The sequence below is a fragment of the Gambusia affinis genome, linkage group LG22, assembly GCF_019740435.1.
Source record: "Gambusia affinis linkage group LG22, SWU_Gaff_1.0, whole genome shotgun sequence".
In the NCBI taxonomy this organism is placed as follows: Eukaryota; Metazoa; Chordata; class Actinopteri; order Cyprinodontiformes; family Poeciliidae; genus Gambusia; species Gambusia affinis.
This window is the reverse complement of record NC_057889.1, coordinates 4644757-4667909: the sequence shown is the minus strand read 5'-3', so window position 1 is coordinate 4667909 and position 23153 is coordinate 4644757. Positions and strand designations below refer to the sequence as shown.

The following is a 23153-nucleotide window of genomic DNA, read 5'->3' as shown; positions in this document are numbered from 1 at the left end:
TTTGTCTTAATTCAAGTTTATTAAGCTTTTTGCACTAGAAACTAGATAAGAAATACTTGGTAAAATTTGGTGTTCTTGCAGTGAAACTCTCCCACTTTTATAGTTGGATAAGTAAAAGCGATCACATTATCTTGCAGAATTTCTGCTGTATTTGCCGTTTCTGGAAGTTTTGCAGCGATCTTGAAGGTTTCCTTTTTGGGTAAGAGAAACTTCCCTTCGGTTGGAAATTATGTGAAGTGGAGCACTGGGACGTTTCTTCTCTCTGTGTGGGAAAAACTCTCTCCGCTAATACAAACCTCGCTCGCTCCCTCTGCATTAGCGATCAGGGAGAAATCACATGCTGACGGCCTCACTCACATCATTTACAGCAGTTTCCATACTCCGTCTCCATGGTTACGACATGTTATGTAATTGATTGTATCAAGGGCTTTATTTACCTACTGTACCTCGAGTCAAGCCCAGGTTTCCCCGGTTTAAAAAAAAAAAAAGCTCTTGAGAGAAATGTAAACACTGTAGAGTCTAATGTAATTGCAAGAGCTTTCAGCATTATGTATTGACATTTTGATAAACATAAAAGGTTGTTAGGGTGCGATACGGGCACATAGGAACACATGAAATGGTTTTGTAACTTATTTTCTTGGCAAATCCAGCATGTTTTATGAAAAATCACAGCATCTGCTCCTCTGAATATTTTTCTTTTTCTCATTACAGTGGGGGAAAAGAAGTTAAAACGATTTAGGCCTCAACTATGAGAGATAAAATAAGAAAGTAGAGGACGTTGCAGGTCTGTGAGAGCCAGAAATGTTGCTACCACCAAAGTTTGCAAATAAATTCTTAAATAATCAGACAATGTGATTTTCCTGGATATGTTTTCTCATTTTGTCTCTCATAGTTGAGTTCTCCCTAGGATGTTAATTACAGGCCTTTCTCTTCTTTATAAGTGGGACAACTTGCACATTTGGTGGCTGACTAAATACTTTTGTTCCCCCACTGTACATCTATTTTAATTTCTGTTTTTATTTTTGTTATATTAACACCAAAGCATTTTTCCAGTCTGTGAATCTGTTTACTGGCAAAGGGAGTAAAATCATTCTGATTCTGAACTGCATACACAGTTTAAGCAAATCCTACAAACATTTTGAAATTGTTGGGGGGGGGAAAAGGCAAATTTTATTGTTTCATCTTGTAGGTTCGGCTTTGTAAATTTCAAAATTCAGCCGAGTTGCAGTGATTGGTCAGAAAAGAAGAAAATACTGAAAACATTAAGGTGATTGGTTGGCGTGTTGCAATGAGCAGCAAATCAATTAATCACAAAATTAATTTAAATTTATTTTTCCCACCAGGGGGTCTTTTGTGGGCTCTGGTGTCTCTTATGTGAAAGTAGGCTGACAGGAAAGGGGGAAGACATACGACAAACATTGGCCGGGTCCGGGAATCGAACCCGCGACCGCCGCGTCGAGGACTGAAGGCCTCCAAATGTGGGGTGTGGTATCCCCTACGCCACCACAGCACGCCCAATTAGTCACAAAATTAAAATTGTTTTTCTCTTTTCTCTCTCATCCTACCAAAAACTGGATGGTAAAAATCTTGAATCTGGTTCTTTGGTCTCAACGATTTTTGAAGAAAAATTTTGTTTGCAGAGAGTTTATAATTAATTTTTGTTTGCTTATTCTAGACATTTAAAATGTCTAGAATAGACGGTGTTAAACGTTTGTTAGAATTTAAAGTTTGATAAATGAGAATGTGTTTTTGCATTATTATACAGTTATCATTATCCATCCATCCATTTTCTGTTCACCCTTTGTCCCTAATGGGGTCGGGAGGGTTGCTGGTGCCAATCCCCAGCTAACGTTCCGGGCGAGAGGCGGATCACCCTGGACAGGTCGCCAGTCTGGCAACACACAGACATACAGAGACACACAACCATTCAAACACACACTCACACCTAGGGAGAAATTAGAGAAACCAATTAACCTGACAGTCATGTTTTTGGACTGTGGGAGGAAGCCGGAGAACCCGGAGAGAACCCACCATGCACAGGGAGAACATGAAAACTCCATGCAGAAAGACCCCGGGCCGGGAATCGAACCCAGGACCTTCTTGCTGCAAGGCAACAGCTCTACCAATCATCTATCATTATATTACTTAAAAATGATCTCAAAACAACAATACTATTGATTATCAATTCATCGTACAGCAAAATTTGTTAATGTGACTGGCCTAGTGATTGGTCAGATTTGGGAAAATTACTTGTCTAGAAAAAAATTGCAAATAATGCAACATTTCAACTTCCTAGAGTGACTGATGTATCAGGCAGTTTCACAAAATATCAGCTTTTATTGGTTTAAGAAAGTTTGAGCTTCTTCATAAACAGCAGTTTGTGTTTGTCATTTATGCGTCTGGATAAAAATGAATTGCAGGAAGTGACCAAGCAAATATTCAATCAGCTTCCAGCTTGGTGTTGTGTGACCAGAACATGAATCACCAGCTCTGAATCTGATTTCAAATCCCTCCTTCTGTCCTGGAAAGGAATGTAATCCTCCTTTCAGGGGAAAAGAGTGGGTCACTTCTGGGTGAAGTAGTGAGACTTCCTCACTACTGTCTGGAAACGTTTTTAACGCTGAAAATGTAGCTCAGCCAAAAAGTGAAATACTTCTTAATTTTCAACAATCAAGTCTATTTTTATAGCTGTGTTCAGCTGATAAGTATTAAAATTGTCAATATTGCCAATTGGATTAATATTCCTCACATCCCCTTTGGTCGTAACTACAAATCAAAGCAAACTATTTGTAAAAAAACATTAAGGACTTTTAAAGCATCTCCAGTAAATAACCATAATAACTCACATGAGTGGCATATTTAGCTTTTAGGCAGGCTTAGCTTTTCAACAGCTGCATTTTGTTAATAAATATGTACAATTTCTTTCCTTGAGGGACTAATAAAGCTCATTAAATCGTTTAGAAATCAGTTGGCAGAAACAGACAGGTGTGAAAATCCATTTTGAAGAGATTAAAGTCTTTCTTATGACGCTTAAAGCAAAACCTTTTTATTTTAATCTGTATCCAACAAATGCAGATTTAATTATTTTTGCAGATCTTTTGGGAAAAACTTTTGTTCTCAGATCTATTTTTTAAATTTTAAATTTGATTCATTGCCCTGGTAACAGGAGATGGTATTTTAATACACTCCTAAATATGTAGCTGTAAGGTAAAAGGTTTTTACTCCAATGCTTGAATATTATCTAATTTATGCTTTAAGTTTCCTGTTGCAGATTTGAGGTCGTCAGCGGTTCAGCAGAAAGCTTTGAACTTTTCACCACAGCATGCAAATTCAAACAGGAAGCAGGTTCTCGTTTTGGCCTCTGATCAGTTCCTCATCATCAGCCTCATCTTTCTCCCCAATTCTACAAAAAACTGCCTCCATTTCCATTTTCATTAGCAGCTAAGTGGGCAGAGGACCGGATAGAAAGGACTTTTCAGTGCAGTGATGTGTGATATCAAGAGGCTTGTGTTTTCTCTGAGTGATCAGATCTGCATATCAGCACGCACATTCTCTGATTAAAACCACGTTAGCTTCGACCTTAATCCTCTTTGGGAACAATTAATGATTAACATCTTCTTTTGGCTCAAAGCAATCACAATCAGAACTGGACTGGAGAGAGGATTTCATCAGAAATGCTCAAAGTTGAAACAGTTTCCCCCCATATCTTCCTCAAAACCTCGATAATCCTGAACAAACGCGTAAAAAAAAAGGTTGTTTCTCTTAGCCCATAAGCCACCTTATGCAGACAAGATGCGACTGAATGCCAACAAGCAGCACAAGTTGCCTACTGAATAAAAGATAAGCTTGTCTCACTTCTCTGCTGGCAGCTAAACCCATCAATATTACATCTGAAGGGGAGTATTGCAGACAAGCTATTGAGACAGAAACGATGCAATAAACTCTGCTTTATTTTCACTAAACTAAACTCTGCTTTATTTTCAGTCAGAAAACAAAATGCAGCATTAATTGAACTTTCTTATGCACAGGAAAATGTTTCCTGTTGAGACAGAAGGAATGCAAATGATGAAAATCCAAATTTCTCAGCCAGAACTACAACAAATGTGATGTAATGATGCTGCTGATGCGTTTTTAATAGAGAAAATCAATGGAAAAACACAAACTGACATCATGACTCTTAAACACACATTTTTGAGTCTTGTGTCATTTGTAACTTTCTAACATCTGTTTAAAAAGAAGATATACAAATAAGTTATTTACAATGACATTATTCTAACAGGGTGCATTTGTTGTATCGTTTATTAATTATCGTTAATAAATTTCAATTTATTGTCTCAATAAAATCCAATTAGCGATGTTATAAAATCTCTAAAACTGTCTGCATTGTTGAGCTGAATCATGTGTAAGTCCTCCAAAACAAGTTTTATCATGTTTGTTTTTCAACCAAAATAACTGCTGCTAATTGGTTTTACACCAGTTAAGACCAAGATTAAGCTAAATCAGACCCACTGCCAGGAACCTGAAAGACTGCAGTTTTTAATGAATTTAAAGAAAAATAATTGAGAGGCATCTCAAACACAAGCCATGTGATTTTCTCTCCCCGCCATCAACTGATCTATATTCAGCTTTTCACCATTTATAAGAGAATATTCTTGATTTCGAGGAGAAGAACTGAAGATTTCTCGCAGAGTGACTGTGTTCTGGTTGCACAGCCTCTAATTATTCCTGGAGAGCAGCCGTGATTGCTCAGCAGAGCTGAACGCATGCCAGTAAAACATCAGAACCACCAACATAAGGTTGACAGAAGGCTGCATAAAGCCTTCAGCAGAGTTACTAACGGGTCACATGTCCTCCTCTCAGCTGATGCTGGAGTCATAAACAGACGAGCAATGTGACATATTTTGGTAATTTCCAATCACTGTTACGTCTCTCTGCAGGAATTGTTAAAGGTTTTTCTTGGGAATAGAAAAATTAAGAGATTAAATGTAGAAAAGGCAAAAGACAGAGAGAGAAATTTATTTATTTTAGACTTCTCAGGAGACGATCAACTCCTTCAACCTTCACCTAGAAGCCAGTAATACTAGCTAATACTTGATTATTTATGACGATTAATTGGATAAAAATTGGGCACATTCTAGATATTAGTCATTTAGCCACTTACGCCTTTTTTGCACAATATTAGAAATGCATAAAAAGATGCAAATAAGCAAATAATTCAGTACATTAACAAGAAAATAAACATTTTATTTCCTAAAATGCAATTAAATAGCATTCCGTTAGTGATTTTTTTTTTGTAGCAAAGATGCATTTGCAGCCAATCTGTTTAGTTTTTGGATTAATAATTGGATAGCAAAAAGTGCTTATAGTAACAAAAGGCCCTAAATCAGTTTTTCTGAAAGAAGCTCAACACTGAAATCTAATGATCCAATAATGTAATGAGCATGTTTTGTATAGGCCATAAATCTAACCTAAACTGTTAAGCTGTTTACATTAAACAGCTGAATTATAATCATAAAAAGTTGCATCCATCCATGTTGATTCTCTAAAACTATGGAAAAAATGGCAAAGGTGCTAGAAATCACTAAACATTTTTTTAATCTGAAGGAATTTTGACCTTATTTTAAGTTTTTTATGCTTTGTTTTTTTTTATGAACACTTTTCAGTATTTATTTTAGACAAACTCAATATTTTCAGTATTAGCCGGTAGCTTGTCAAGTAGCGTTGCAGCTACTTTCTACGCGGACGTGTAGATGTCAGTCATACAAGGCTGTAGCGCCTGTAGCTGTACGGCTGTACACACAATGCATACCTTGAAATTTTAAGTAAAAAAAATAAAATAGAGTTGGGGTTGCTTGATGAGCTTTTGTTGGGATTTCGCCAACTGAACAGCTGATGGGTCGCCCGGTTGGCCCACCGTGACATCTGCTGCACTCTTACTGAGTGTTGAGCTAAAACTGCAGGTTAAACAGTTAAATCTAGTTTAAACATTACTAAAAGAGTAGAAATGAAGCAAACATTGTTGCTTCATCTTCTCCTCTGGATGTCTCAGACATAGGAATAAGTCTGCTGTTTTTGCGGGCCATGCGCGTTATGTGCAAGTAGCCTATATTTGTGTGTTTCAGGTGTGTGCAGGCACATGATGCGGGCTGTAGATGTGGTTGTGCTCTTGTGGGTCCGGTGCAGTGACGGTGTTATGCGTACCCTCCGATAATATCCTGCAGGCGCTCCTGATACTATGTGTCTGCTTTCTAGAAATTATGGAAGCCATTTTGAAAGAAAACATTGACAGACTCCTGATGTCTCCTGGAGTTGTGAAAAGCTAACTTTACATTTCCATTGAACTGACTGGGCAGTCTGGCTCTTTTCTACACAGTTACAGGTTGTAGTCCAACTTAAATTGACCCGAAGTGGGTCTGCTCTGAAAATATCGGCTGAATTTGTGCCAGAAGGAGCTGGAGAGTTGGAAACTGGCTCCTTTGACTTTGCAGGAGCGTAACCATGTGAGTTTGGTGACATCATCCACCTCTCTGCTTTATGGATGCAACTAATGACCACCAGCATGCTTGTTTTACAAGTTAGTGGGCATTTAACTTCTAATATGGGCACATGTTTAATTAAAGAAGAGAGTCAAACTGTTCCATGTGTTTTTATTTACGACCTCATTAACTCCATGATCCTAATCCGATGCCTTTTCCAAAGGAGACTGCTTTGCTGACGATGGATATTTAGTTTTTTCCCCCAGAGTGAGAACTCTCCATCCTTTTACCAGAATCCCGTTGGTGACACGTGGCAATAATTAGGGAAATCTCACTGCACTATATGCATTTATAGAGAGGATATAAGAAACGGAGAACCAAACTGATCAACATTGGTATTACAGTCAATTAGTAAATTGCATTGACTCGTAACATTACATTTGCACCTGTTTTTCATCATTAGACATAGCTGTTGTGGAGATGACAGATGCTTTCCGCCAGCCCTCGCTCTTCTACCATCTGGGAGTCAGAGAGAGTTTCAGCATGGCCAACAACATCATCCTGTACTGCGACACTAACTCCGAGTCTCTCCAGTCTCTGCAGGTAAGCCGGCCTGTCTGCAACGCTCCACCGCAGATTAAAAACTGTGTGCAGGTCGAGGCTGGAGGTTGATAACAACGTAGTTTGGTGCATGTGGCATAGATACGATGAAAAACTTCACAGATCACTCGTTATTTTACTGTTTTATTTATTGTTGGGCTGAAACTAGCAATTATTTTTGTAGTCTGGTGATAAATCAGATTTTTTAAATAATTGGTAAATTCTGCAAATTCTTAATTCAAACCTTTTTATGCAATATTAGAAATGCATTAAAAGATGCAAATACAGAAATAATTAAATTCCTTTTTTAAATATGAAAATAAACATTTTATTGCCTATAATGCAATAACATGTCTGTAGCAAACGATTCATTTGCAGCTAAAAAATAAACTTTCTGCTTGACTTGGCAGCAATACATTGTAGGGCTGGTCTGTTGATCAATTTTTGGATTAACCAGTTAATAATCGAACAGGAAATATGATTATTAGGAGATTTTTAACAGCATTTGAAACAGGTGAAGCTAAACGATGCAGCATATTTACAGTCAGGTTGTTTGTCACAATTTTTTTGCCCGTATTTCAGGAGATGATTTGCCAGTTTGAGATTAAGTTATTTCTGCACAGGTTTAATCCAGAAGACTTAAATATCTCTTTTGTTTTTTGGTTTCAATAGAATAAATGTGAAAAAAATGAGCCACTCTAGTGTATTTTTGCATCTCTGATTAGTTGTGTTGGAGCAGCGCAAACATGATGACAAAATTAGCCGTTTTCAAACATTACTTGCACTTCTTAACACAGGAGATGATACATTTGTGCCAAAATTATCTTTATACATGAAGATGCACAATGCTGATATTTAATGTTGAAAATTACTGGAAAAATAATTCAGAATAATAATTTTTCCAAAGGGAAAACTCAAATATGCATGCTACAGGGATCCGTTTACACATTTCATACTTGAGAACGGTTTAATTTAGCATATGGGGCCGCTATTTGTTGTATTTTTAAACTAACAGCTTTGATTGGTTTAGCCCAGCAGGTGTGATAGAAGTAAATTATCCCTGGGAGAAAATGTTCCTGTCCAGCCTCTAAACATATTTTCTTTGCTCTTATTTCAGGAGATAATTTGCCAGAAGAACACTGTAAGTGCACAAAGCTTTCCCCCCCACCCGTCTCCTTCGTTTTTCACACTTTACTCACCCGCTTCTCACACATCACACACATTATGTTGTGTAAAGAACATGCTGGTTTATGAACGGAGCATCGGAAGCCTTATGCTTCTGTTCTCGGCGTTATAAAGGTTTGCACTCATGCAGCAAACTGTGGTTGAGGAGCTGTGATAATTGTTTGGTTAAATATAAAAATAAAAAAAAGTCTCTTCTTTCACTTTCAAGATGCGCCTTCCCCACATGACAGCTGCTTCGTGTGATTCACCACACATGCTGCATGAAACAAACAGCTCAGGCACTTTGAGAATTTGGTTTGCAACAAAACGGCAGCAGCATTCAAATACGGTGGTTCCTAAAAACTGAGGAAATCCTGTTTTAACAGGCAGATTGGACTGTAATCTCTGCACAAAATCTCATTTGTATACAGATTCCGGTGCAGATATATCCAACCTGTATTACTGTTTGCAAAAACCAGTGCAGCAGAAAAAGCTTCCTACTTTGCTACAGTAACACACTTTCCCTGATAAATGTTGGCTGATGTGAGATATAAAGGCTTAGGTTTTGAGTGGACAGAGTTGACCCTGCGCTGCATGAGACGCTCTGTTCTCCGACTCCTGTAGAGTGAAAAGTGCTGATTATCACAGAATCGGAGTGTGAACTCATACATGTCCCTTGTATGCACCCACTGTGACTTGTTCGCCCTACTTCCTGTAAGACGCCGGTCTCTGAACTCCAGCAACCCCCTCTTGCCTCATGCTGCTTGCTCATAAAAACACAAAAAATGCAATACTGTAATAGCAGACATTGATGCTTTCACTGCAGAAAAACTAAATTATACCAAGTGTTTTTGTTGTAGTTTCTGGTGCAGATATCTTGGTACACTTGAAATAAGACAAAATCAACTTATAAGTGACTTATGAGTTACTTTTAAAAATGTCTTGTTATAAATTAATCTGCCAGTGGGATATTAATGAATTGTTTATTTAAAACAAGCTCCTATTTCTTGCTGAAACGTTACTTGTAAGTTAGTTTTGTCTTATTTTAAGTGGACTAAGACATTTACACCGGAAACTAGACCAAAATATTTGGTAAAATTTAGTTTTTACAGTGTCATTTTTTAAAAAGATTTTATGCACATACAGCATCAACACTGACACAAGTGTTTCATAACTTTTTAATTTTATTTTTGTGATATGTCTCTCAAGAATAAAAACATTTCATAGGAGGAGAAAGATGATCCGTCCTTGTCTGAGTGCAACCAGCCACAAAACACAGCTGTATAATTTTTACAGCGATTTATTTTCAAGAGGTTTTTTATTTTCAAACTCGTTCTTAAGACATTTTCACACCTGGTAGCCCAGTTGACTCAGTTTGATGGGGGACCAAAATCACAATATTTGTTACATTTTCACACTGCACTGTCAAATGATCCAAACTAACTGTAAAACCTATGTATTAATATAAATGGGATCAATCTGAATTGTTAATATAAATGTTGAAATCATCAATTCTTTAATATTCTCTGAGTGCACAAAATACTCTGTAGATTATGTTTCTCTGGATTTCTATCTACAGCATGAGTCACAAACTGTTTGAAATGTGATATTTTTAACCGCCTGCCATCATAATTAAAACCCAGGTAATTAGTTTGTAAGTTTGTGGCTCCATTTACAGTGATTTCCAACAGCGGTATTTACAAGTACACTTCCCGTGTTTTTACAAATTACCAAAGATTTCATGTTTGTGTGGAATAAACAAAGGCTTCAATGAGTTAACAGGCTGTTCACACATCTTTAAATAGTCATAAAATATCTTCAATGCATGTATCTAAAATTAACGAATCCATTAGAAAATATGTTAAATTGCGTTGATAGCACAATTAAATTGCACATATTCTATGTAGTTTATCTTTCTTGTGGGAAAAATGAACCATTGCTAGCTAGCTAGGTAACGTTTATCCATCTATCATTGGTAGATGCATAAAAAAGTCTTAAAGGTCGCGTATTAAACAGGTTAGAATAAGTTTATGCACAATACAAAACAGTCTTGTTTAGTCTCATTCCTTTCAGAATTAGTTTTTTTAGTGCCTTTTATCACTTTAAACCCTAATAAGCTGCTGCTGGCCATGTCCCCTAACTCAACGTTTAGACTCGCATGTGAAAATGACTCCAAAGAGATGCACAATTATACAAATGTACATCTTTGAAAAGCAGAAGTAGAGCCTTCTGCACAACTAACAAGAATGCAGCGAGTTGTTTCTGGATTGGAAGTCAACAATAAAACACTTGTCTTTTCCAGCAGCCATTGTGCAGCACATACAGTAGTGAAACCAGCTGACCAAACATGCTGGAGCTCAGCTTGGGTTGCTAGGTAACGTAGGCATATTCCCTTCTGGTGAAAGCTACAGAAACGCTGGTTGACAACGGAATCTGTTGTGTTTAATTACACTGTAACAGCAGGTTTCAACCTGGCTGTTCAGGATGAGCTGCTAATGTGACGAGCTAACAAATAGATCAACTCCTCGTCAGTCCCAGGCCTCAGATTCCCCTTGAGCCAAAGTCTGTTTCATCTCGATAAACCTTTACCTGTAAACGACTTGTTCAAGTTCCCCGTCAGATGAGCTGCAGCCGTTCTGAAAACATTCAGGAGCTCCTGGAAACAAACCTGCCATTTGATTCCTGTGACGTCATGAATCATACACAGACAGTAAAGCTGAATATACCGGCAGTGTTTTGCAGCGCGCTTTAGAACCAGGGGTCAGGGTGTTGTGTTTTTTTGGGGGTTTTTTCAGAGAGTTGATGTCATTATCCTCTGTTGCACAGGAGGAAGTTGTTATCAGTTGATAGATTTCATCGCTGCACCATGCCGTCTTTCACTTCCTTTCCAGTGGCAGTGAAGGCATCAGCTGTGGCGTCGGTGCTTCTGTAAGGCTGAAAACATGATAGATCGTTAGTCAGGAAGCAGCTGCGTTTCAGCTTCTGATGCTCATCTAACGGGGTTTTTTTTTCTTTTTGAAAACATTGCAAGATTTTCTTTTTGTGTTTCAGCTGTGTGCACTCATCACCCATTTCCTCTTTCTTTAATTAGCAGCAAAAAGGCCACCAGAGCTTCATCATTACAGCCAAACCACAGATGTCTAAAAATGAGATGTGAATAAATAGCCCTATTGGTGCTGCAGCAGAAATAAGACATAAAGCAAAATAAAAGCCAAAGACGGAGGAAAATGATGGTGTGTGCAAAGGGTTTGCACCAGGTCAGCAGATCGGCATTAAATTTCACTTTAATTTGTTCAGTGCACTGGAGGAAAATGCTAAATTCATCTAAGTGCATACCTGTCAGTGTTTATAGAATAAGAAATCAGCTTTTAATGGCATAGTTATCGCTGTTCTCCCACAGCTGCTGTGTGTTTATTCTGACTTGTTCACAGAAATGTTTTGTGAAGTAAAAAAGCTTTAAGCGGAGGAAGCAGCTTAAACTTCCTCTGAAACTCTGCTTCCCATCTGTTTACAGTAAAAAGGCATCCAGTTTATTCTCTATGAAGTTAGTCAGCAATAAAATTAGTTATTTGTTCATATATGAATGAAACAAAATATTGTAACTGAAGTTTAGAACATTTCCAGATTTCAGAGCAGATAAGGAATATTAAACCCAAAAGAGCAGCTTTTTGATGCACATCTAGCCAAACTCAGTCATTATTATCATGTATGGGTATCGATGTAGCATAGGTTAAGACAAAGCAAAACCAGCAAGTATTCTGAACAGAAAACAGATTGGTTCTTTAATAGAAAACTCTTTCTAACCAGAATATGTTGATTAGTATTAGCCAGACATAAAACGATGGAATGAGCGCTTTTACTTTTCTCACTTAAGAAAAGCTAAAACAAGATGGTTTCCCAACCAGAAAATATTTATTTTTACTCCATTTGTTACCTTTTCTGTCAGTACAACATGTCTGCTGATGTATGCAGATTTCTTGACAAAATAAAACTGGTCTCTCATGCTAAACGCTGACAGCAACGCTAAAATTAACTGTTAATTAACATTTCGGTCACATTTCTCTGTTTTTATTTAATTTTCCAAGTTGCTTTTGTGTAGGATTAAAATAAAAGTTACTTTTGTCTAACTGAAGGCTGCAGATCAGATGTTTAGTGATTTGAAGGATTTAAAATGGACATTTTTCGTTCAGGTGTTCATGGATCTTAGCTATTGATGGATAACTGTGATCACAAACTGCTATAAATACCAAGAACCGCTGCAATTTGTTTGTTTTCTATTGGAATTTTTGTCAAGCCATTTTTCACTACTTCAGGAAAAGTAGTGAAAAACTGAGCTTGGCAAAAAGTGCCTTCAAAGGCTCTGTTAGGGTACCGGTTTGTAGGATCTCCAAAGTTTTGCTCCTTAGTGGATAAATTTGCTGTCAGTACTTTTTTCCTGGATGACCGCTGTCTTATACTGGGTTTAGTGTTTATTTGTCCCATAAATTCATCAGTTTTTCCAAATATCATGTATGATTTCTCATTTAAATGACTATAAGCATTGTAAGATACAGGCCCAAACATGAATGAAAAGGAAAAGTTGTAATGACAATTAGATATTTACTTTAATAGACATAATTAGCCTAACTGCCATAAAAAAAAGCTTGAAAAGGTCCAAGCAAGGTTTCACATAATGTGCATTTAAAATTAATATTTAAATGTGCAAATTTCTTTGAAGAAAGAGAATATTTTGTGACTGAAACTAAGGATCCATCCACACCCATCCTGTTTAGTCCACTTTAATCCACTTTAATCCAACTCTATAGTTTGTTTGTCTTGAAAATCTTTGGGGAGATGTGAATACTCAAACTCTGATATGAACCAAAGAAAACAAACAAACTCTGGTCCACCTACAAACTTGCAACTTGTTTCAGTTGATTTCAGGGAAATCTGGTGCGGTTTGAAGGCATATGTGAACGCCAAGCAGACCGGAGGCCGCTCCAAAAGCAGGAAGTGAACTATAGCGCAGGGGTTTCTGGGTAAATACAACCAAAACAAAGGCGCCTTTAACGCTAGCAGGAGAAACGACTCATTGTCTTTTACCAAGGAGAAATCATACAACTGCTTGAATCTGACATCACCCCATTTTTTTTTTACATTTTGTAAAGAAAATTTGCGTTCGGTGCCTTCTGAGGTTTTCATGTCATTTCCTTTAGCGCCCCCACAGGTGAGGAGGGAACAGGTTTTTCAAAGGGTTTGGATCGTTTGATGCAGTGCAGTATGAAAGGGAATCAGACCAGCTGAAAATGAAACAAAAGTTACGATTTTGGTCCCCAGTTGTACCAAATCTACCAGACTGTCAGATGTAAAAACACGGAAATGAAAAACAGCTCAACGTAACAACCGTTTCTAATCTGAAGTGAGAAGTAAATAAATAGACGATTGCGCTGCTTTACTGGTTATTCCAACAACGTTTAATGTTTGTGTTTTCCGTCCACAGACATGTTCAGCCAACTACACCTTCATCCCATACATGGTCACACCTCACAACAAAGTGTACTGCTGCGAGAGCAGCCTCATGAAGGGCCTGACGGAGCTGATGCAGCCCAGCTTCGAGATGCTGCTGGGGCCCATCTGCATGCCGCTGCTGGACCGCTTCGTTCAGCTGCTCAAAGTGTCACAGGCCAACTCTCAGTGAGTGCTTCCCTGCAGTGTGTGTGTGTGTGTGTGTGTGTGTGTGTGTGTGTCATCAACTACCATCCGGTAGCTGTGAATCTTTCATTTTGTAAGATTTTGTAACCTAATAAAAGGTCTTTTGCCACTGCCGCTCATAAGAAGGGATGTTGAATGAGCAAACATCCTGTTTTTGGCTGTTCTGCAGAGGAAGAACTTTATTTACTGCTCATTTTTACTGACACAGCGAAGGACCTAAGCAGAAATGGCAAAGCTGTAAAATGCACCAATTGCATGTTGAACATTTAGATGGAAATGTCTTCAAATGCTATAAAGTCGTAATAGAAATAATTTTAAAGCATGCTATGTCTCTGTAATTTGTCAGTACTTTGCTGAACCAGATTTTTGACATGAGGTTTCCCGTTTTAGACATTATATCTCAAGTTGGATCAATCAGATCCGTGAAGATCAGTGTTACGTTTATGTTGCATCATTTTTACTAGATTCCTAGTAAAAATGAATTTAGGTCTTTATCTTAACTGGCCCATTCTAATATTTGTATATTGTTTTATTAAAACCAGGTGTGTCCAACTACATGCATGAGTGCCGGCGTTCTTCATTTTTGAGATCTGCTCCTAATATTTAACTGTATCCAAAAAGTTGAAGGAATACCAATACTTTTGCTGTCAGTTAAATTTATCATGTTGTTCTGCTGCAAACTTTAATAGATCTACCTTAGGAGGAGGATGGCCATACATTTATTTAGTTTCTGCCCAGTTTGAGGAAACCTTGCGATTGTTTGAGAAAGAGGAAGTTAAAGTTCTCTACTGATGTGAACTTCTGCTGAAGGCTACATAACATAGTTATAGCTAAAAAAAAGGGATTTTTGAAATTAGAAAATGTTTCACCATTCCTTTTAGTAAATTAAAGTGTTTAAAAAGATGTAGGTTTTGTCTTTTAAATGGGAGCTATTATTCAAAATTCACTTTTTTCTGGTTCTAAAAAAACCTAAGCACCTAAAAATAAAAACCACCCAGGTATTTTTAGTAATAAGTAAATGTTTTTGTGTTTTGAAAACGGCCCGATTGTTAAGTCATAATCCACCAGCACTGTGCGTTACCTAGCAACCTCAGCAGAGCCCGGCCCGTCACCTAGCAACCCCAGCAGAATTCCAGCAGGGAGTTTATATGGATTTAAAATGACAGAGACCCTAAAACAGCTCATTGTGAAAGTAATTCAAAACCAGACTAAAATCTCATTACCTAAAAATTAGTTTGTAAAAAATGTGAAGACCTATCATAAGCATTCACAGGTCACCTTGGCTTTAATAAATGAAATTATAAATTTTTTTATTTACTCTTATTATCTCAGTCCGATATAAAAATGTGTCTCAAGGTCGGAAACATAAAAAAAAGCCAAAAATACATAAATCTGATGGGTTTTTCTAACTAACTGTATCGTTTTTGTCCGGCAGCCAGTATTTCAGAGAGACCATTCTGAACGAGATCCGTAAAGCTCGGGAACTTTACACCGGCGTGGAGCTGTCAGCCGAACTGAGCCGAATTCAGCAGAGGCTGGACAACGTGGAGTGTCTTTCAGTGGACGTGGTCATCAACCTGCTGCTGACATACAGGGACATCCAGGTGAGCACTGAGCTATGAAAAACGACACAGGAGCATGTTGTTCTGAGCAGCAAGTAGCAAAAAGGACAAGATATTTTCCTCCTACCTCAGGACAGACACCGCACCAAGTTAGAAAATGTTTAATGCTCTGTGTCAGACTTGTCTCCATGTTGTACTGTTGCCATGTTTACCCATATCTCTGTGACAGTTGAGCTGTGCTTGACTAAAACATTCAGTGACTGGATGGCAGCAGTCAAAAATGTCTCCAAGTGTTCAAACTTGAGTTCTTAACTAAAAAAAATTGTAAAATGTATTTTGTCTGGCACAGTGTATGAACAAGTAAAATGTTTATTTGCTGCACCTGTTGAGGTTTTAGAAACTCTCTCCAGACAAGTTAGTTGTTTTTTAGGTACACAATGAAAAATAAGCACCAGGAATTTACTGAGAGTCGAATTCAGTTTTACACAAAACAAATGATGAGTCAATAAAATGCCAGATAAAGTTGTTTATGACAGATTATATGTTAAATACAATCCATGACATAATTGGTGCGCGTCCCAATTAGATACTCCACTGAAACACGTCATTATTTATAGACGGTTCCCACAAGAGAGGGCCAGAAGTGAGTTAACCCGGAAATCCGCCATCTTGGTAGGCAAACGTTAAGCAGCGCTACATAGGAGCAGCATTAGCAAGACTTAAATTAGTTTCTTTAACTGTTTTCTACTCTTTAGTAGAAACAGTTCAGTATCTAGAAATCTTTTTGTTGATGATAAATGTCCGAATGTTTGTTTGCAGTTCTATGGTTTCAGCCCTACTAAAGCGATTCATCGTGATTAATCGATTATTGAAATGATCATATTGGAACTATAGTAATAAATTAACTGGAGTATACCGACTCAAAAACAGTGTATTTTCTGAAAGCACAACATACTCAGAACAGTAATTAATCCAAAACTGTACCAAAATATACACATTTTCCATTTAAATTTAAAAATAAACTTTCATCTGTATGTATGTTCTACTCAGAACTCCTTAAGTGGCCTCGTTCGATCTTCACCTAGTTTAAACAATAAAATAATAACAATCTCATATTAAGCAACTTTTTCTGTCAAATTATTAATCAATAATTAATCAATATACATGATATTGATTTATCCTTTGCTACAAATCCTACAAAGACTTTTATTTTCTTATTTAAAAAATAATTTTAATTATTTGTGTTTTTAATGCATTTCTAGTATTGTATAAAAAAATGCTCAAGTGGTTAAATACATTATTAGCATAGTTGATTACTAAAACAATCATTAGCTGCAGAAAATCTACAACAAAAACCTCAAAGATGATCTTAATGTCACATTTAAGAGGAAAGTAAACTCAGACGTACCGTCTGAACGTGGATGTGTGGAAGAGGTCACCTCAGCCGTTTTCATCCCTTCAGAGAATCGTTTCTCCTCAAACACAAGTCGTCCCAAACCACCTGCAGAGAGCTTGTGGCGCGTCTTTTGTACCGCTCATTTTAAAACTTCCCTTCTTCCCCATCTTTCATCTCTGCTTTCATTGTCCACATCCTGCTGCTCGCCGAAAGCTTCGCACAGCCTCATGAATCTTTCATCAGGACAACAAGCAAACAGGATGTCGTGAATTATTCAGCAGGCAGTGGCTGTAGTGAATATGTAGGCAAATATAAGAAACAAAAATATGATGAAGAGCCCACTCAATTACCGGCATGCGTTCGCTGCTCGAGTGTGGAGTGTCTGAATAAATAAGGTGGCATGAGAAGATTAATATCTTGCTGAAATCAGAGTTTCGCCGGAGCTTGTTCTGTTCCCACAATCTTTATGTCAACAGTGTGAAGGATAAGGCTGCAGCAGAAACTGAACTGCATTTTTTTATTTACCTTCCAGGATTATGAGTCCATTGTGAAGCTGGTTGAAACTCTCGAGAAGCTGCCGACCTTTGACCCCATGGCTCATCCACACGTGAAGTTTCACTATGCCTTTGCACTGAACCGGTAAGACAGAAAACATGCAAGTAGCACTCCTGCTTTAAAGCCTGCTGATCTATCAAACCTTATTTAATGTAATAATTAAATATTATTAAGGGTCAAACTTAATAATATTTAATATCATTAACAGGAAACTATTTACCACATGAAAACATTTTAGAAGAAAGCATTTTGGTTTATTTTGTACGATGACCTATGAGGGACATTGCAATCAAAAAAATAAAAATGAAAAAATAAAAAGTAAGGGTGAACTCAGAAAATTTTTAAGTAATCTAAGACATTTTCAGGTTGTTTTTTTTTAGCAAATTTTAGACTTATGAAACTGAAATTTTCAAGTTTTTTTCTAGAAAAATATTATCATGTTTTTCTATAAATTTTATGAGATTGACCTCAAACTTTCTGAGTTTTTCCTAGCAAATTTTAACTGAAATTTTCAAGTTTTTTTTTTAATCTAGAAACTTTTTGAGATTAATCTCAAAATTTCAGAGTATTTTTCTGGCTAATTCTAGACTTTTGAAGCTAAAGTTTTTAATGTTTTTTTTCTAGAATTTTCTTAAGATTAATCTAAAAAAAATTTCTAGCAAATTATTGACTTCTTAACTCATAAATGTTTTATTTTTTGAAAAATTCTGAGATTTATCTGAAAATTCCTGATTTTTTTTCTGTCAAATTTAAAAAAAATTTTCCTAGAAAATTTCTGAAATAAAGTTCAAAATTTCTTGTGGTTTTAGTAGAAATGTACTACTCCTTTGTTTTTCTTTTTTGTAGTTTTATTTTATTAGGCAGAGTTTTGACACTAAAATCTGATTTCAGCCAGAATCGTACCCAGAATGCATTGCTGCAGAACTACCCTGTAGTTTTATCTTGATCCATACATTAATTCTATTGGGAGATTTTTATAATTTATATTTTTTAATGTCTATGTCAGGCTGTTTCAAACTATTTTTGCTTAAATTTATTAGCATACTGAAGTTCACATATGTAGGTTTTAAGTGGCTGTTTATTATTTTCCAAACAGAAAATCCTCAATATGTTGCAGATGTGCCACACAGTTGGGTTTAGGCTGCTTCTTTCACACCAGCTGCTTTTCTTGTAAAACCTTCCTGCAGTTTTTATGGTGCGTCTGCCTCGTTCAGCAAATAAAGGATGATGGTCATTAATCTGGCAGCAGTTTTCAGTTTACATTTGCAACCTGGACCATTTCTATTTGGTTACACAGTCACATAGAATAAATGTTAGACAGAAAATCTATTGTTCAGCTTCATGAGCAGATTGTGGTGCAGATATTTTGTTCCAGTTCGCCTCACAAAAGCTGAGATGAGTCACTATACCTGCAGTTAAAGTAAAGGAGATGTGTGGTCTGATTTATTTTTGCTGAGAGAAAAAATATGCAGCAGAGAAACTGTGTTTCAATTGCATGCAGTAAAGAAGTCGAATGTCTTATGCAAGTAGAAAATATGGAAACACATTTATAAAAGTTGCTTTTTAAGGTTTCTAACATAAAAGCCCAAAATTTAAAAATAGCTGTGCAGAAAAGCAAAAGCAATAAAACAATAACAGGTGATGCTTTCTTTGGTTCAGATGTTACATGCCTGGTTTTTGTATCAATGATTAGGGAAATCTGTCAAGAAAATCTGGAAATTTAATACAACGTAAGTGAAGTTATTAAATTACAATGTGAGATGTGCAAACCAGACGCTTTCAGCAGCGAACGCTGAAGTCAATCAGTCATGTTTTCTGAATTTATAGCACATTTTTTAAAAATCGCTACATTTTTTTGTAACAAAACAACAATTTTTTAATAAAATTTTGTAAGACTCAAGTATAAATTCTGTTAAATAAAGTCAGAATTAATAAAAAAGTCAAAAAGGTATATTAACAATAAAGTAAGAATCAACAGTCAGACCTGCAACAGGCAAGCCGCTAAATGTGCCGATGCGTGAAACCAGATTTAATAACTAAAATCTTTTTCATTTTCAGTATTTTGCCATTTCTTTTAACATGCTATATTCACTTTCTTAATATTTTTATTTAAATCACAAAAAATATATTTTTTCTCAAATCAGAATCCAACCTTATTGTTTGAATTAAATTTTGTGGCAGAAGAAGAAAACTTCCCAATTCTTTTTCCTTCTAGTGATTAAAACTCCTCTTGTTAGAAACAGATCTCCAGATATAAAACACAGCAGTAGCTGTCAAATTAAGTATAAAATAGACACACTGGTACATCATAAAGCACGAGGAGAACCTGAAATGAAACTGTGTGGTAAGGCAACACCAGAAATAAATATTAAAAATGATTTTATCCTGGCCTGATTTGAATCAGTGGGTCGTTAAATTAGCAGATAATTCCATTTAAATCAGATCTGATGACAAAAACATGAACTTAGCTGTTCTTCTTAAAGGTTTCTGTAGCTTCCTACTTATTTCAAATTTACTAAAGTTTAAGGTGAAGTGCAGTCAGGCTGTTTGACAGAATGAGGATGCAACAGAGATGCCGCTCCATAATGCCTGAGAGCTTTAATTACAATGACATCGTGTAGAAACCCACCCAGATGACAATCGTTTTGGCTCGTGTAGGTGTTCAGAAAGCTTTTGCTTTCCCCCGGTAGAAGGTTAATGCATCATTTATGATGCCAAAAACTGTACAGTTTCTGCTACGTACACAGTAAAAACCAGATGTTTACATGCCACAGCTAAAAATACACAAAACCTTCCTCACTGTCTGAGGTTAAAGCAGACTAAACTGCGGTCATATTAGAACATTTTTATTTTCTCAGTACCAGAACAATGAGGAGGAGAACATATTTATTTAAGTATTTTCAATGTTTGCTTTCTTAAATGTCAGACTTCCTGCTTTCTTGTGTGAGACCTTGTAAAAATCGAGATGTTGGACCTCCACAAGTTGGTCTTTAAAGCCGTAATATGATTTTAAATCCATCATTTTCTCATTTGAATCATTCAGTCGTGCTCTTTTTAAAGATTCCTCACATAAATGCAGAAATGCACCACTCAGCCAGAAGCAACCAATGAGAGCCTCAGGAGCAGGAGTGTCAAACTCCAGTCCTGGAGGGCCGCTGTCCTGCAGTGTTTAGATGTGCCACAGGTACAAAACCCTGGAATGAAATGGATAAATTACCTCCTCCTTGTGTAGATCAGTTCTCCAGAGCCTTAATGAACTAATTATTCTATTCAGGTGTGGTGAAGCAGAGACACATCTAAAAGTTGCAGGACTGCGACCCTTAAGGACTGGAGTCTGAGTCCCCTGCTCAGGAGGGTCTTAATGCTGCCAATCATGCTCATGTATGTGCTCTCCTTTCTCTCTGCTATGCTACACCTAAGGATAAACAGTTTTCCTTTAATGGTAAGTCTTTTCTCCACCATTAATCCATTTAGCAATGCATACACGAGTTTGATTGACAGCACTAAGACCCTCCTCCTCGCTCTGATTGGTTGTTTTTGACTGTTTGGATTTCTGTAGATGGAAAAAGCCAAACTGTGAGTTGCTTGATTATTTATTTCTTATTCTCCAGATTTTATGTATCTGATAGGTTGTTTTTTTTCCATATTTTTTAAAACTATCATTTATAAAAGTTAGATATTGCACCAAAATCAAATGCAAATGAATGGGGGGAAAATCCCTATAAAATCCTCTCTCATGTTTCTGGCACTCAGCAAATAAAAATAATTTTTATAATCTCAACTGATCTAAAAATCTGATGTCATGTTAGAAAATATACTATTATCTTTTAATTCAGTGTGTATAAACATCAAGTTTAGTCTGTGTCCAGTTAAAACATTTTATTGCTTTGTTATGTAATTTGGTTAAATAAAACTGCTCTATTTAAAGAAAACTAACTGAATTCTTTCACTGAAGTGTTGTTATATAATTGCCTTTACTTTGGTTATTTCACTGTGTTCTGACTCAGCACAGTGCGGCCCACTCAAAGCCCTTAAATTAACAATATGTGGCCTAAATAAAAGCCGAGTGATTGATTTGAAGCTGTTGCTATGCTTCGCTAATGAATCGGCCGGTTTGTAGCGGCTTCTGTCTCAGTTATGTGGGTGTTGAACAATGAGCCAGTTGCTCAGGTTCGCGCCTGACAGGAGCAGGAAAAGAATGCCCTCTATGCAAATACGCATCAATAGCGCGGAGAGGAGAAAGGCAGGAAACGGAGAGCAGGACGAGGAGAGTGCAGGTCTGTGTGGACCGTCGCCATGGCGATGGCCGTCAGGCCTGGTGTGGTGTTTAACCCTCACCCCCAGGGGAACTCAAATCTTTTTTGTTAATTTTCAAAGCGTGTCCAGAATACGTCTTCCTAATCTAAACGAGAGGATTTATTGAATGGGGAAAAACGTCGGTAGGAAACAACGTAACGTTACATCCACTTCCTTCAAAGGATTTGAAATGAAAATAAAACCGAAAACGAGTTTCTACTCGCATTTTGCTGTCAGTCCAGCTGCTTTTTTGGGGCGTACACCTCTATTTAGGGGCGAGTATTTATCGTATCATTTGTCGTGATAAATCTCTTTTCATGATAAGAATTTTGATTTATTATTGTCTCGTTAATTTCCACTTAATGATGTTTAAAACCGCCCAAAACTGTCTGAACTGTTGGGATTGTTAGTTTTACTGGTTTCTTTATACTGTTTGTTCAAGAAGTCAATCAATACATATCAATAACTATGAAAATATGATTAAATTCAGGTATTATGTGTCACTCAAAGCCATTCACTTACCTAAAAATAATAAATAGTTCTTATTGTCACTTTTACTGCTTTTATATTAATTCCACAAAATATCATGATAAAAATTTAAGTCCATATTGCCTACCTCTTCTAGTTTACACATTTGGAGACTAACATTTTTATAAGCTCAGTCAGACTGGATGAGAAGGATCTGTGAAAATTAAATTTCAAGTGTCGCTACAGATTTTCCATCTGAACTTTGACTAGACCATACTAATGTATGCATATGGTTTGATCGAAGCTACTCTGTTGTAGCTCTGAAAGAAGAAATCTATTTTAGGTTGGTATCTTACATAAAATCTTCATAAAATAACTGCAGCTGTAGTTTGACAAATAAGGAGAAGTTCAGTACATATGAGTTTATTTGGAAGAGAAATTATTATTGGTGTGTACAGAACTGTGCAAAAGTCTCAACTAATGCCACATTTCTTTGTATTTTGTTTCTAAGCATGGTTGCTTGGAAACAAAATACAAAGAAATGTGCTGAGGTGGTTTTGTTTACCTGAAAATCTTTCTTTAGACTTTCAAAGCTGCTTTACTTCAAAGTTGCACCCAACAGTTATTTGAATTCTGACGATTAATCGTTCAATCGGATTTTAAAAACTCACATTCTGCAGATTGTTCATTTAAGCATTTATTAGAAATTCTTTAGAAAATCCCAAAATAAACATTTCATTGCCTTTCATGCAATAACATGCCATTAGTTTAGAGAATTTGAACCTTGTGTAGATAAATCTGAACAACTTAAAGAGTTTTGGGTAAAACATATTTACAGTCAAATGTTTTTGTTGATATTAACTCCAAAGTGTATGCACTTTTTAAACAGTTTTGGCCTTAATTATTGTTCTTTTAGCAAATTGGATTTATTTTTTTTGGTCTGTA

The 23153-nt window shown here is 36.6% G+C and overlaps 1 protein-coding gene across 1 annotated transcript in view; it reads left to right on the top strand.

The window, feature by feature from the left end:
- map3k5 (mitogen-activated protein kinase kinase kinase 5) overlaps positions 1 to 23153 on the top strand; it is a 69324-nt gene that overhangs the window by 12439 nt on the left and 33732 nt on the right. The window contains exons 2-6 of the mRNA XM_044106258.1: positions 6940 to 7079; positions 8194 to 8217; positions 13720 to 13913; positions 15367 to 15535; positions 17422 to 17528. Coding sequence (XP_043962193.1) covers positions 6940 to 7079; positions 8194 to 8217; positions 13720 to 13913; positions 15367 to 15535; positions 17422 to 17528 — 634 coding nt within the window. The remainder of the gene's footprint in view (positions 1 to 6939; positions 7080 to 8193; positions 8218 to 13719; positions 13914 to 15366; positions 15536 to 17421; positions 17529 to 23153) is intronic.